Below are 17219 nucleotides of genomic sequence, written 5' to 3'. Positions count from 1 at the left end.
TTTTGATTTCAAGGTCTAAATCAAAAGTTACCACTCTTTCTATGTATCAATTTTAAATCGATGTTTTATTTTAGTAACAATCGGTAACCTCATGACGATAGTATAATGAATAAACATAATAATATACAAAAACACAGTTTTATTACTCGAAAGAGTTACATTTTTCGAACAAAGGCAGATGAAGTTACAACAATCATTGGACTATTATAAAAAATATATTTAAGTCTGAAATCGACAATAAATTATTATGAAAAACCAAACGCAGCTTGACCTGAATCAAACCTTCAGTAAATTCGTATTTTCGTTAAATAAATCTGCTTCAACTGGCAAAATCAATATTTTTTGTTTAGGTGATTAAGTTACTTTAAGGAATGAAAAAAAAAGTTTTGTTTCATTTTTAATGGTAGGTATGTTATAATTTACTAGATATACCCACGGATTTATGCGCAGTCATTTCAGTTTGTAACTGTAAGACTCTTATTGTTACTGAAATAATCTACCTTTTTACCAATATATTTTTTATAAACAATTTGAATTTACGAAGAGGCAAAGTTAAAAATTAGTACACCTCCACACTGAGCAAATATTTTAAATTTCAAGTATCTTACTACAAAAACACAGGACTTTCATACAAACTTCCAACCCCGTTTTAACCCGTTAGGGGTGGAGTAAAATCTTAAATCGTAGTACTTCACTTTTAAATGTATATTAACAAATACCTCGTAATATCATTAAAAGGATCTAAGATTATCTCCAAGTAAATTCGATTATTTTTGTTATATTAATTTTATTATTCACATTTCAACATAAAAAAAATATATTCCCCAAATAATTTCCAGTCCTCTCTCTTTATTTTTCCGTTGCCATAGTTACATAATTAAAGTCATTATGTGACTATGGCCAGTTATAACTCATGAATTTAAAAAGTTATTAGTGTATATATTACATAGTATTAAATAAATACATCATAATACAATATATTGGCTAATTAACCTTACAGCTCGGCCATCCTATCTTTGTGGGTCCTCCCACTAGCTCGTATAATTTTACATAGGAAGGAAAAAAAAAACAAAAAGCAAAAAAAAAAAGTAAACAGAATAATACTAGCTTAATTAAGGTATACAATTAATGATAATATATAGAACATACATTGGCCCAAAGACATCACATAGGGCGGGTAAAAGTTAATTACAAATCGTAACATCAATATTGTAAATTTTTAGGCTATTTATACAAATGATATAAATTTATTAATTGCATATTAAACATTACAACCTGAAAATCTATGTCAAAATCAGTATAATATATATATAAATATAGTATAATATATATAAATGTACATAATCCATAATCACATTTCGAATTCATTTAGTACATCATATTAATGTATCATATTCTCATTATATAATCATTATCATAATCACAAATCTGTATCATAATTCAATTTCATTAATAATACTTCATTCTCATTCTCTATTTCTTTTTCTTGCGCAATTTGTCACAGTCTAAGGTCATCTGTGCGACACCGTTATCATGGTGCCATTCATTTTCTGCACTGACCAGTCATGACAACTTACGCTCAGGCCTTAAAAACTATGAAAATCTATGTCAAAATCAGTATAATATATATAGATATAGTATAATATATATAAATGTACATAATCCATAATCACATTTCGAATTCATTTAGTACATCATATTCATGTATCATATTCTCATTATATAATCATTATCATAATCACAAATCTGTATCATAATTCAATTTCATTAATAATACTTCATTCTCATTCTCTATTTCTTTTTCTTGCGCAATTTGTCACAGTCTAAGGTCATCTGTGCGACACCGTTATCATGGTGCCATTCATTTTCTGCACTGACCAGTCACGACAACTTACGCTCAGGCCTTAAAAACTATCTTGCAATCATATGTGCGACATCCATTTCTGAATGCCATTCATTATCTGCACGGATTGCTCATATGTTTCAAATTTACATCAAAATATCAACATTCTTAGTAATGACACACACTACATAAAATCATTACCTTAAATCTCAAAAAAAAAAAATTAATAATATTGTAGGAATTTGATCAACTGAAAATAATAATCGTAAATAATCAATTGTTTATTGCATTACACACTTATTAAAAACAATCCATGTTATATTATTAGTATCATTATAAAATAATATTTAAAAATATATATATTTTGTTTTATACTTATTATTCTTTCTCTAAATCTCTGACTCTCTAATTTCTGAACTCTCACTCTAGTCGCTGTCACTGTAATCACTGGAGTAACCTTTATAATTTATCCACGCATAAATCTTATATATCTAGTAAATAAACCCGAAAGCGATTCAATTATGCGATAACTGCTAAATTTTCCAATTCTAAGGAATGAATCTTTTGTTCATCGACTGAAGTTTTACAGCTATAAAACGTTACAGGCCTCAGTAAACCGTCTGTATCGATTTGCAGGAGAATTTCAGCAATGCCTATTTTTGATGCATCTGTGTGCATTTCGGTTTCTATATTATATATAACATTAATATTGGACGTTCAACTAACTTTGCTTTTAATATTCTAAACGATTCAGACTGTTCAGTCGTCCATTTCCATCCAAATTTAGGCCTAAGTAGGTCTGTTAATGGAGGGGCGATAAGCGTAAAGTCTTTCACAAATTGACAAAAGAAACTAGCCAGGCCAATAAAGCGCTCGACATCATAACATTTCGCGGGGTTGTGAAGTTATGTATAGTTATAGCTAACGTTTTTCGCGTTCCTGAGCGTATCCCTTAACCACTTACTTGAAATCCTAAAAAGTCTAGTTCAGTATAAAGGAAACTGCATTTCTTTAATTTAAGGTTAAGTCCTGCGTCTTTTATTTCCTTCACCATGAATTGAACTAACCAACGTTCCGAAAAAGAGAGTCTGTACGGGCAGTTAACTACTGGTTGCGTATCATTCAAGTCTATTTCCATTTGAACCACATTATTCAACTCTAAGTCACGTAAATTTACTGAGAAACATGTATCATAACTTTTAAGTATCTTTTTAAGTCTGTTAATTTCATCCTCGCTAAGTTGCTTATCGTGATTTATAGATGAACTAGTCTTAGGATTATTAAAATCCAATTAATTTAAACTTAAGTGATTTCCAATACAAGCAGCACGTGTAACCAATGAACTCTGACTTAAACAAATCGTATTATCACTAAAGTTTTGTACCAGTATTTTACTCCTGCCAATCTATATTATACTCACCCGGCATCAAATAATATTCGTTATTCAACATACCTCGTATAGAACCACTAATTCGAATCGACCTCAAATACTTATTCGTGGAAATACATGGTAATGCAAACATTTCTTTAGAATGTAAAATAACATCTGTTTTTAAATTACAATTTAACTGAACAATCTTGCGTAAATAGTAAGGAATTTGTAGAATATACGCATTGATTTCTTCCACGATGTCCTGAATTTGTATCGTTGCGTCAGGGACACCCAAAGGCATCACTATGCTATTACCTATATACCCTTCATGGTTGGTAAGTTATTATCAGTCCACGCAATTCCTATCCTAACTGCCTCACTGTGTTGAATCAACAGTACATTGGCTACCTAAATTGACGTAACATTGAATAAGTTCACCGTTGATTTTTTACAGCATTAAACATTTATTGTCATTAGTCGTACTTATGCATCTGTATCATTAGATTTATCATCCTTACTAATAGAATCGGAAGGTAGTTTAGGACAATAGGTAGAAGAGTGACCTAATCTATTACAAACATTACATTTTAATATATTTTTCAAGCATCTAGAACTAATATGCCCTGCTTCATTGCAATTAAAACATACAATTGACGTACTATTTTGAGATCTAATGGTCCTATTTTCGCTGTTACTTGTCATTTGCCGTGCATTATTTATAGACATCGAGGAGGTAATATTATTACGCTTATCTTGATTCATTATATTTTTGACAAATTCGCGAGGTTGCTGCTTAATTGATTGAAAATATTTTAGAATTTGTTCAGGTTCTTGACACTTTACAGCTTTTGCACCTAACCTCAAGGATCGATCTTCAATACCGTACAGTAAACAATCTACCGCTCGTTTACCCCGTATTTCACATCTATTTAATAAATTAATTTTTTCATAAAAGTAATGTTCCAAAGAGTCGTTAAATTTGACACGTTTTGATAGCATCTCAGTCAATAACTCAGCATAGTCTTCACTAGTTGGAAATGATTCCTCTAACTTGGTTTTCCATTCAGGCCACGAATACGACATGGATGGTAGAGCTTGATACCACGTCTTCGCAACCCCTGTCAGTTTAGGCAATGCGTAGTGAATGATCTGCTCTTCCCCCCAACCGTAAAGCCTCGCACACTCTTCAACCTTTTTGATCCACATAGACATGGTCTGGCTCTTGACCATAGGGTCAAAATCGGGAATCACATTACCGAGCATAGGAAATGTATTACTCTGGGATCGACTTTTGGCTAAGAGTTCTACTAATGAGGCAAGAATCACTTGTGTGTCATTATTAAGAACATTAGTAGTACTCACGTGACCAGAAGCTGGAGGTGCACGACGCTCGCCGCTGCACTCTAAGCGTCCGCTGCGGCCTGACCCGCTGCATCTTCCGGCGGAGCCCCGGCGAAGGCTGCGACGTCGATGGCCAGAAACTGAAGGTGTATGACGCTCGCTGCTAAACTCTGAGCGCCCGCCACGATCATTCCTGTTGGATCTGCCATCCGAGTCCCGGCTGAGGCGACGTCGATTCTGTCGCTTACAGCTGCTGCTCCGACTGCGACGTCGGCCACGGCTGCGTCTCCGGTTCGATTCATCACGACGTATCGTAGACTGTTCGCGAACACTGCGGCTTTTAGCACGAAGAAATCCCAAGGAACAATCGTTCGATCGCATTTTTCGTTGCTCGTGCATTCCGCTTCGGTCACGACGACGTTTTCGCTGCCTGTGCTCGCTTTTTTTAGTAACTTCATCCATTGTTACGGAGATACTTTATCGACAATATCTATGCAACTCTTATAATTGATGATTAGTTATCGGCAATATTTACTGAATATTGTGGGCGCAATACCTTTATCCCACTTCTGAGATAAAAGGATCTAAGATTATCTCCAAGTAAATTCGATTATTTTTGTTATATTAATTTTATTATTCACATTTCAACATAAAAAAAATATATTCCCCAAATAATTTCCAGTCCTCTCTCTTTATTTTTCCGTTGCCATAGTTACATAATTAAAGTCATTATGTGACTATGGCCAGTTATAACTCATGAATTTAAAAAGTTATTAGTGTATATATTACATAGTATTAAATAAATACATCATAATACAATATATTGGCTAATTAACCTTACATCATATAGACGTCAATCATCAATCAAAATGAAAACCGACGTAAGAATTTGATTGAAGTGATAAATGTAATGTTTACGTGCGGTAAATACAATAATTAAAATAACAGACCAGGTGCAAAATTGCAAATTCCTCATAAGCTTATTAACGTGTGGATTTAGGACATGTTCGCTTATTACGTAATAAATTACTAATGATATTTTAGTAGATTCGCTGGATTTAAAAGATTATCTAATCATTACATTATTGCCGTCATGGAATTCATTATGGTATGGCGACTTGTTTTCTATTTTACACATCTTTACAACAGTTTCAAAAATTATATATACGTCACGTTACCAAAGTTTTTAGTTCATTCATTCATCTTTTAAAGATAAATTATTTGTGTTATCGAAATAAAAAATATATCCTTGTCATCGGCGTAAACGTGATAAACTTAGGAATTGAATTGCAATTTTCCATTAAATTAAACCGAGTCACGTTAATAATAAACCTAAGGCGTTCTAAATAAACCTTCGACTGTATATAAAATTTAGAGTTCTGCTTTAATAATTTTATTTGAATCAGTTATACGTTGATAATATATATAAAACAAAATGAGGGTTCCGTTCGTATTAATATTATTATTATCATGATGTAACACAATGAACAGCGCGTGCCAAGGAAGCGTAAAATAATTCTGTATGAAGAAATAAACCCATCTACCCTGTCGTCTGGTATTCATGAAATTTGTTTATAAGGCATAATATTGCTTTATTTCTGATAAAATAGAAGCTGACAATTGCATAGATTAGATCAGCGTTCTACATTTATTTATAAGAGACAATTCTGATATTATTCTTGATTTTATGCTATTGAAAATAAAAGTAAAATATTCTTTACTTTTATTACACACTCTACATTCGAGTTAATAGTAAGTAATTATTCAATATATAGTTTTTATATTATCGTACTATAAGCAAATTTTATTAGTTATTCGCGTTTTGAGAGAACCCTAAAAACCACCTACAGTCAAAACGTTGTTTTTTTATAAAAATATTTGCAACCACGTCGTAACTTTTGCAGACGATAAAAAATACTTTATCTATTGAACATGTGTTTTTTGCCAAGAATAGCTTATTTTAAGGCTCTACCAGAACTCAAGGTTGCATAAAAGTGTAATATAGAAAACGATTTTTTTGTATTGTGAATTTAATAATTGCATATTTTTATTTTAATATTTTCGTCGCCATGTCTTTGTAAATTTCATTTGTATTGTGAATTTAATAATTGCATATTTTTATTTTAATATTTTCGTCGCCATGTCTTTGTAAATTTCATGAATTAAAACGTACACATAAAATTTCGTTACGATAATTGTTATTTATCTCGATTTCTGTCAAAGGATAAAATTTAGTGTAGTAAAACATAGTGTCACTTTTCCTTTTTTACAACTTTTACAGCAAAGGCTTATATAAGTTGCATTATTTATTATGTATTCAGTTCTTATATCAAAATATACATAAATGAATCTCATATGATGATACCCTCTTAAAGTTAGTTGTCAAATCTTATATGTCAAATTCGGACCATTCGAGACATTTCTTAGATACCTCATTTACAATGGAAACGGCTCTCTTCTAAAATGTACTCCTTTACATTTACCTTGTACGTCATAGGATCGATGTATGGGTCAAAATAGTGGATATTAATTAGTTGATTATATTTTTCATTAAGATTTCTATAAATAGTTTTAGATGTTGTCTCGGCATCGTCAGTCATAGAGGCTGGTCGTGGATTCAATCTAGGACCAGTCCCATGACATAAAGCTCTGATGAGATCAGCTGGCGTAGGATCAACTTGTGTGATATATATATTTGATTGGAACCCTAGAACTATGCAAATAAGGCTTAAACCAGTCGTTAAGTCGGAGTAAAGGTTGATAACCCTTGATACGATCTAGGTTATGTCAAGCAGGAAATAGGACCTAATGTGGCTTACTATATACATTTTATCTTTACTTACTCGCATAGTAGCCAACATCATTATTGACATTGATATGACCCGCGTCTTCTGCTGCCAACATGTGTGTGTCCCAAACAGACCGGTACTCAGGGTCGTGAAGAACGTCGTACAAGGCGTCCGGTTCCACGTCCTCAAACTCTGCAACCACCTGCAACAAATTAATATGATCCTGTTTACCTGGCGTTATATCTTAAAATCTGAGAAGGTGCCATTCACTCATCATTTAATGTATTGGCAAACTTTGCAATCTACTCAGAAATGCCGAAATTAGTCTAAATTTAATTAATTAAGATTTGTTCTTCAATTAAATATACTATTCTGAAGTGATTAATTTATCGTCATATTTATGTATCAGGCTATAAAAATTGTAGCACACTTTATCGCCGAAAAAGTAGAGAAACATTTAAGAATATAATTTAATGTAAGTTAACAGGTTTATTTACTCCTTCGAAGATATATCTACAAGAGTTATAAAACATATAAATTAAAAGACGTGATTTATATTAACACGTAAATTTAATTCCTTTGGTTTTAAAAAAAAAAAAAAAAAAATTCTTTATTGACCAACAACATAAGTTGTGACAAAAGGCGGACTTAATGCCTGAAGGCATTCTCTACCAGTCAACCTTTAGGCCAAACAGAAAGTCATGAAGGCGGTAACAATAAATTTTATAATAAATACGATAGCAATAATAATAAAACAAGAACATAGAGGTAATATTGTATATATGCATAAGAATACACATTTATAACTATATATACATACATGATATAAAATAACAGAGTTGTAATAGAAATTATCCTGTAAACGACGCTTGAAGAATGTCTTAGTAGGAGCCTTTCTAATTTCTACCGGAAGTTTATTCCATAATCTGACAGCTTGGACAGAGAAAGCGTTAGTTACGAAACCAGAGAAGTGACAGGGAAAAGAGAGAATGAGAGAATCAATAGAGCGTAGCTGTCGATCGTGATTGTCAGAGAGAAATTTGAATTTATCTTTTAAGTAATCAGGGAAAAGAGGGTCAAAAAGAATAGAAAAAAGAGTACACAGTAGCCGTAAATCCCTGCGTTGGCGGATAGGGAGCCATTTGAGTTCGGCTCGACAATGGGAAATGTGGTCGAATTTTCGAAGGCAGAAGATGAAACGCAGGGAATTATTTATGAGGCGATCGAGTTTATTTAAAAAAATTTCGTTGAGATCGACATAACACACATCAGCGTAATCGATGATCGGATATATAAGGGCTTGCACTAGCAAAACTTTGGTTTTAATAGGGAGAAAATTTCTAAATCTATTGAGACACCTTAAGGTAGCGGTGACAGAGCGGCTAACTTCATTAATGTGCACCTTCCAGCTCAAAGTTGAATCAATGTGCAGTCCGAGATCTTTAACATTTTGAGAGTAAGGTATGATATTGTTATTAAACACGATATTTGGCAAAGAAGAACACTTGGAAATGAAACGCGAACTACCAACAATGATCGCCTGACACTTAGCTGGATTTACCATGATACCATATTTATTAGACCAGTCATATATATAAGTAAGGTTTCGATTAACTTTATTTACAGCTGAATCGATATCCTCCAACTTAGTATGAATATAGAGTTGCAGATCATCGGCGTAGAAATGGTAAGAACAGTCGATGTTATAAGTAAGAAAATTTATAAAAATAGAAAAAATAATAGGAGAAAGGATGCCACCTTGCGGCACACCAGCAGATAGATCAAGCCACCCGGAAAGAGATTGATCCAGCCTGACCGCTTGCTGGCGGCCGCGAAGATATGAGGAGAACCAGTCCAGAGCTGATGAAGAAAAGTTTAAATACTTAAAAATGGCAAGAACAATATCATGATCAACCAAGTTAAACGCGTTAGAAAAATCAGTGAGGACCAGTATGGTGATCAATCTATTCTCCATACCAATCCGAATATCCTCAGTTACTTTGAGAAGAGCAGTAGCTGTACTATGGCCTGGTCGAAAACCTGACTGATATGAGCTGAGAATATTATTGTTATAAACAAAGGAAGAAACTTGTTGGTAAATACTTAATTCTAAGACTTTTGACAGGAAAGGAAGAATGGAAATGGGTCTGTAGTGATTTAACTGGGAGGGGTTGGAAACTTTAGGAAGAGGAATAACATAAGCTCTACGCCATAGTACAGGGAACTCTCCTGATGAAATAGAAAAATTTACAATGTGAGTTATAGCTGGCAGTATATAGTCTAGAATAGATGTTATCATGTATCGATTAATGCCATCAACACCAGTAGCATTAGAAGAGATTGACAGTATAATTTTACGAATTTCTTCATCAGACACTGGAGAAAGGACGAAGTCGTTAAAAGAAGGAGAGGCCATGGATTCAATTTCTGAAATAGTACGTAATTTAATATTAGGACATAATAGAGTACAAGAAGAAAAATGTGAGTTTAAACTATCAGGAGACAATGAAGGCAAAGAAAAATTATTGTTACGCTTATTTATGCCTAATGTTTGTAGAAATTTCCATATTGAGGCCGGAGACGAGTTACTTACGTTAATATGACAATAGTGGCGTTTGGCTGTTCTTACCATTAAGTTACACCGGTTGCGTGCAGCCTTATATAACTCCCAATTTTCTTTGCACCTGTCATGTTTATATTTGCGGAAAGCACGATCACGACGAGACATAGCCATACGCACCCCTTTGGTAATCCAAGGAGCGGGCGGTCTTCTTATTTTGACAGGACTCATTGGTGCATGTTTATCAAAAAGTGATGAAATGGATGTATTGAAGTGAGAAACTTTATCATTAATTGTTGATGAATTATACACCAAAGACATGTCAAGCGATACTGCATCATTTTTTAGGTTTTCTAAGTTAATTTTAGCAAGATTGCGCATCCACACTGTAGGAGGTTTAATTTTAGGAGGCTTAAGCTTGTAGGACACATATAAAAGATCGTGACGAGAGAATCCGGGAGCTGATAATTGACCATATTTAATGACATCATTTGTTGAGGAGACTATAATAACATCCAACCAAGTATCAGGCGAGTCAAAGTTATGATGTGTAGCTCCAGAAGGGAGAATGTTGAAATTAATAGAATTTAAGAGACTAGAAAGTTTTAAAGAACGTGGTGTCATTTTTAACATATCTGTATTCAGATCACCCATGATTACATGATGTGTGTAATCCGATGAAAGGGACTCAAGGACAGATTCAAGTGAAGAGAAATAGTCAACAGCAGGAGGACAATAAATAACTCCAAGAACCACTTTCACACCCCTGAGACGGATTTCAATGAATAAAAATTCAGCAGAGAACGAAGAAGAAGAAGGAGATGAAAAAAGAATATTATAGGGAATCTCAGAGCGTAGGTAAATAGCCACACCTCCGCCACCTTTGCCTATACGGTCGTTCCGAATTAGCACAAATCCAGGAAGACTGTATAAGCAGGAACTAAGAGAAGGTTTTAACCAACTTTCGGATATTAAAATGGCGTCTACAGGGGCATTGGAAAAGGCTTCAAGAAAATCAGAAAAATGAGAAGGTAAGCTTTGAGCGTTAATATGACATACGTTAAAAAGGTGAGGAGAATTGAGAAAAGAACTACTAAGCAAGGACCCTAGCGTTTCAGGAACATGGAAAGAATCATCGTCTACGTCAGAGGAACAACTACTACTACATGCTGATAAAAATATATCATCATCTGTAGTGGACATAATTTTACAATTTTAATTGTAAGTTTCGAAAAATTGAATACAATATATAAAATATATATTAATATTATGAATAAGATATGCTGAATGATTTTATAAAAATAAGATAAATAATATGTATATACTCTTTCAATAAATATTAATACTATATCTACTAATCATTATTTCTGCACGTCCCGCCGGTTGACGGTTACATTAATACAATAACAAAATAATAAACACTGAATAAAAACAGGAAAAAAACAAACAATGTGGAAAAGAAAATACAAAAATTTAAATGGCCAAGGCAATAGGAACAAAGACAAACATAGTAAACATTAATTAATAACAGCAAGTACAAGGGTATTCTTATTTTGTTATCAAAAATATCGTGTGTTCTAAAATTAATAATTGAAATTAATACATGTTACATATAGACGGTAAAATACAGACGTTACATTTATAATCCATATTATTAGACATTGATTTCGACTTATATTCAAGGAACACCTTAACACAATAATAATTATAATGTTGATAAACGAAAGACATGCTATTTAAAAGTATATAGATATTTCAAATAAAATTAAAAAAGCAAAAATATCTATTGCTTATGCTGCTAGGCTGTACAGTATAATACCTTTGCTTTTCCGACATGACCAAAGTCAACAAGTAGTTGTGTCAAATGTCAACGTCAACTTAATTATTGTAATACCGGGTTACCGGGAGTTCTTATTTGTAAACAAAAACAACACATTGAAAAATGAAAATTAGTCACCACGTGAAATTAGAATTGAATTCAATCACAACATATTATCACGGAAAGCAACAAAAGTACAAAGAAATAACGTGATACGCTTAAAAATGACAAAAGAATACCCTTATTTATAAGATATGCAATGGCTCGAGAATTTTATAACAAGAAGACAAACATATGATACTATAAGTATAAGAAGGCAATAACATTGAGGTTAATAATTATAAAAAAAAAAAAGATAATAATAATAAAATAATGAACACTATTTCTTAGCTCTCACTGCACGTTTGGGCTTGGAACTGAGACCGGTTGATGAGTTATCCTGGGTAGGGTTGCTGAGGATTCCTCTTCCTCTTCCTCATAATGCGAAAGTTCCTCAATATTTTGGGTTCCTCAACCGATACCGCTTCCTCATAAATAAAAATTAAAAATCCTCTTCCGCTATCGCTTCCTCAAAATTTAAGAGCAATTTATGAGGAATCTGGAGCTGTAGTAGACACATCCTGCCCTACATCCACCGCTTCCCCGTTTACCAATAGAAGATAGGTCTGTGGTACTAAAGTTACTATTAAATAATGACATTAAAGAAAAATTAATTAATATGCATGAACACAGTCTTTTATGGTGAAAAATTGATCCGAAATATTTGGGAGCTTTAAGGAGCTGTACGGCAATACTTATCTTCTCCTCTATCAAGTATGCCCAGGGAACGACGTTTTAGCAATACTGGATATGATGAGTTAAGAAGCCGGTTGCCAGGGGAAACAGCGTCCAAATTATTTTTTATAAAAAATAACCTCGCTATAATTAATTTTCATTATTTATTAGTATTCAATTCCTTTATTTTAATTAATAAAATATTTGACTTATGTAATTAATAAAGATATAAAGACTGCATTCTTATTATATACTATATATATCATTTGAATTCCTAAAATAAATTGTACTATTCACTCATCTTTTTTGTGTGCTTGTGTTGTGTATGTTATTGAACTCATTCATAACTGCTGGACCGATTTTGATGATTCTTTATTGTGTGTTTTGAGAATAGTTCAATTTTTTTAGTGTATGTATGTTATGTACAGTCAGAATAACGGCTTTTCGGTTTGGTCCGGTAGTCTTTATAATTTCCTATATTCCTAATCCGCTTTCTCTACCGCTTCCTCATCCGCTTCCTCATCCGCATCCTCTTTCTCGATAAATATCCTCATCCTCATCCGCATCCTCTAAATTTGCGTTCGACAAATCCTCTTCCTCCTCCTCTTCCTCATAATCACTTCCTCAACAACCCTAATCCTGGGTACCTGATGAAGATGCCTCACCAGCAACGTCGATTTTTCCAGTCAGCTTAGAGAGACTTTCTTCTGAGTCAATACGATGTCTGGAACCATCAGGCATCTTGACAAATATATTGCCATCTAAACTCCAACAATTCCTCATACCCAGTTTATTACGAGCAACTAGAAATAGAGACAGGCGTTGGTGAGTTAAGAACTCTGATAGCACAAAAGAGGAGCCCTTAAGATTTGCCTTTTTCTTCCAGATGGCACTTTTTAAATTAAGGTCAACAAACCTTACAAGCACGGGACGATGCTTACCCTCAGAGTGTTTGCCGAGGCGATGACAGGCAATAATTTTATCCTTAGTTGCATCAGGAACATCAAGCTTGTTTGTACAGATCCCAGAAATAGTGTTTGTGAGATCCTCATTTGCCTCTTCAGGCACACCATTAAAAAGCAAATATTTCCTGCGATGTCTCATCTCCACATTATCAACAACTCGGCTGATTTCCATTATTTGCTGTCTGAGAAGGCTTAGAATTGACCAGACGTGATCTTTAAAGCAATTAAATTCATCAGCCAGAGCTGCGAGATTGATGTTACTCCCTGGGGTACTTGCCTTCAGCTGCTTCTCAAATTCCGACATCTTCTCCAGCAAGGAAGCTTCTAATGCCTTTTGTGTTTCCATTACAGTGTAATAGTTTGCCATGTTTGATGTAAATTGTACAAACTCAGTGTTTATAATGATGAAGTTTGTTGTGCCGGCAGGACAGTGCAGGTGATATGTTTAAATAAGCACTATATGCATATATTAAGCTGAGATAACACTTGTAAGTATATAATAGAACTTAAACTTTAATAAACTGATGAATATTGTTGACTTCGATTAAAAATAGATAATAAAATCGAAACTTATAATCCCAGAACAATGTTATAGTTTTCTTTGCCTACCGCCAAAAAAAAGTTATATGTCTAAAATTTAAGGTAGGTATGTACCCACTACCACTGGCGACTTTAAACACGCTAAAATACAAATTACAAAATAACACGCTACGTAAATTTTTATTTCAACTTCTTTAACAAAAAAAAAAAATAAACAATGCATTCCCTCGAATACTAGCAAGGGGAAAACAAAAGAAGTTCAATGACCTATATTAAAGAGGTCTGGAAGAGTTCCAAGAGGGCTAGACTATTGAGTGTCGGGGTAACAGCCGAGATTCTTTCATAATAGCGTTTCATATGGTATCCACGCGATCTATTAATATCATCAGCATCCATTATTCGTTACTGAATCCAGTTGTATCGTAAATAGAACAGAATTTATGAAGATGGTATTTCGTGATTTCGGTGTTCTATTTTCATAAATATTTACAATGAAACTTAATCTTTTTTTTTCTGTAATCCATACATATTAATGTATGTATCTTATCTATATATAAGTTTATTCTTATTTAACGCTTATACATAACTTTTTTTCATTACTTTTGTTTTATTTAGAACTAGCGACCCAACCCTGCAATGCTGATAATAAATATAGCAGAGAATGTCTAAATTATAAGTGTTTCTTTACTATATTGTCCACATATTATATACAAACATCTTTCTCTTGATTTACTCTATCTATTAAAAAGAACTGAATCCAAATCCGTAGCGTAATTTGATCTATAATCGCAATATAATATCGTAATGTAAGCATACATAGGGACAGACAGCGTCAAACGACTTTGTTTTATACGATTATTATGTACTAAATAGAACCGTTGTTATATCGCTTTGTATTAACAATGTCCATTACATCAGAAACTTAGCTGAATTACTTAATCAATTATATTTTGATTATTTTCTCCGTTATGAATCGTTTAAATAAACAGTTAAAACTATCAAATGATACTTAAAATCTTAGAACTAGGGAACCTCGTATGTGTCCTCATCGAGGCGTAATGAGATTATTCCTACTGCGTTTGCCTGTGCAGCGTGCACATTAATTAGCTTTTTAGAAGAATAAGATATAAAGGCATATGGATGACGAGTGTCTCCCAGCTGCCAATAACCGTACGCTCTGGTGATTCTCATGACGATTCAACGATCGACCCATTGCTTTTAAATTGAAAAAGTTGTTTGTAAAATATGTAAGCTGGAGTGAATTACTAAAGTCTAAAAGTAAATGTAAATATTGTGGTTTTAGTTAGTCATAGCCAAAAATATTAAATTATTGAATAAGGACTATAATTTAAAAAAAAATCAGTCGTTACAGTAGCAAAAGCCGAAGTGGACTAGTCCTGGATAATTACTGTATTCTAAAAAAGATCATCTTACTTCACTTTGTAATAAAAACATACGCTCTTTGCAAATAAAGTCGTATAAATGATATGTCATACAACTTTTTATGATCATTTCATCTTATAGTGGAATTATATTAAATTAAATACATAATGCATCAAAAGCGTGTTCATAAGTCTGGACCACTGTGTAGTATTAAATGTGTCGTAGTGTTCCTAAATATTCAATTCTTATTCGGTATTTCGTATTTATTTTTCCAACTAGCATTGCGCAAATGCAAAGCTTTATTAATATTTTAATATGTCTATCTAAGTTGTTAATTTACAGCTAAATTTTGAAATTACCACCAGCATAGGAAATCATTCCATCTATTTCCGATTCGCCTAAACCAACAAAACCAGATCGTTACCCGTTTGTGGTAAACCATAGTGGTTTCATGGAATTTCCTATTTCAACCGAAGAAGGTGTGACAAACAAAGCTTAGTTTTGCGTATTTGATTCGCATATATAATATACATAAATATTTGATTTATTGTATCGTACTCTACAAAATACTTAGGATTCATATATATTTAATAATTAACTATTCCAATTAATTACTCATACACTTTAATGTTACCCCCATCTCGGTTACAATGTAGTTATTGCCGACATTCAAAACCCAATTTATTTATGAATTCATAAGAAAAATCTTTATAGATTATGTTCGTATTATAAAAATTATATTTAAATATTAACCATATATTATTATAGAGACGGACCAATTATGTATAATCATTTGTTTTTTTCGTTTCGGTTGCAATAATAATTAAAGCTCGCATTAGTAGTTGTAGAGAAACAACTCACAAAACTTCAAAACAATATACTACAATGTCACTCATCAATATATTAATATTGTCATACCACCAATAAACACTAGTATTATCAACATTATTGGACTAGTCATTAAATCTTATACAATCTTAAAATACCAAAACTTATTTACATACAGACGGCCTATATATCTTTCAATTCAGCACAGCTAAATATACATACATGCATGCATTAGTATAACTTCAGCTTTACGCATCAACTATTCAGTGTCATTCTTTGTTCATTACCTACTTTTACATACTGCACCTAACATTTAAAGGGAAACATTAACCGCGCATTACAGTACTTGCATTTACTCTAGAGTCGCTCTACATTATTTAGGTGTCGTCAATAATTGAACTTGTACCCCAATCTACAAGTAAACTCATTGAAAACAGAATGAGCAACACCAATCGTACGCCGCAATATAGGCTTATACATATATAATTTTACACACAATTTTCGGACTTACCAAGGCCAAACGTATTTTCAAGGTTTTCGTTAGAGTGAAAATGGTTTGAAATAAATTTCAAATTTGATACAAACATAACAAGTGTGGTTAAATAAAGGCTTGTAAAAATAACCAATTTGATAGGAATCAATATGATTCGTTTGAGTGTTCAATCGACTTGGATCCAGAAATTGATTTAACCTTTTAAAAGGCAATCTGTTGACTCTCCGGGGAACGGTCGCAAATTCACTCCATTAATCACATTGCACAGGCACTAGTGCCAATACAGTTCTTAAGTCCCTCAACAATCTTTACCTATTTGTTTCGCAAACAAAGGTTACACTCAATAATAAAATTCGTGTTTTTATTATTGACATTATCTAAGGGACTAAGTTTGTAATTATAGAATTTATAAGATGTATATTACGTACAATTAATTAACGAATTTTCATTCACACAGTTAAGTGTAAAATCCTCATATTCAGCTTCTAGTTATTCAGTTTTTCATGCTAACT

At 32.9% G+C, this 17219-nt stretch overlaps 1 protein-coding gene across 1 annotated transcript in view; it reads right to left on the bottom strand.

Moving 5' to 3' along the window:
- LOC124531666 (START domain-containing protein 10-like) overlaps window positions 1-17219 on the bottom strand; it is a 45022-nt gene that overhangs the window by 20247 nt on the left and 7556 nt on the right. Inside the window, exon 2 of the mRNA XM_047106147.1 lies at window positions 7400-7547. Coding sequence (XP_046962103.1) covers window positions 7400-7547 — 148 coding nt within the window. The remainder of the gene's footprint in view (window positions 1-7399; window positions 7548-17219) is intronic.

The sequence above is a fragment of the Vanessa cardui genome, chromosome 8 (assembly GCF_905220365.1).
Source record: "Vanessa cardui chromosome 8, ilVanCard2.1, whole genome shotgun sequence".
Taxonomy (NCBI): Eukaryota; Metazoa; Arthropoda; class Insecta; order Lepidoptera; family Nymphalidae; genus Vanessa; species Vanessa cardui.
The sequence above is the reverse complement of the archived record's forward strand: the minus strand, read 5'-3'. Positions and strand labels throughout refer to the sequence as shown.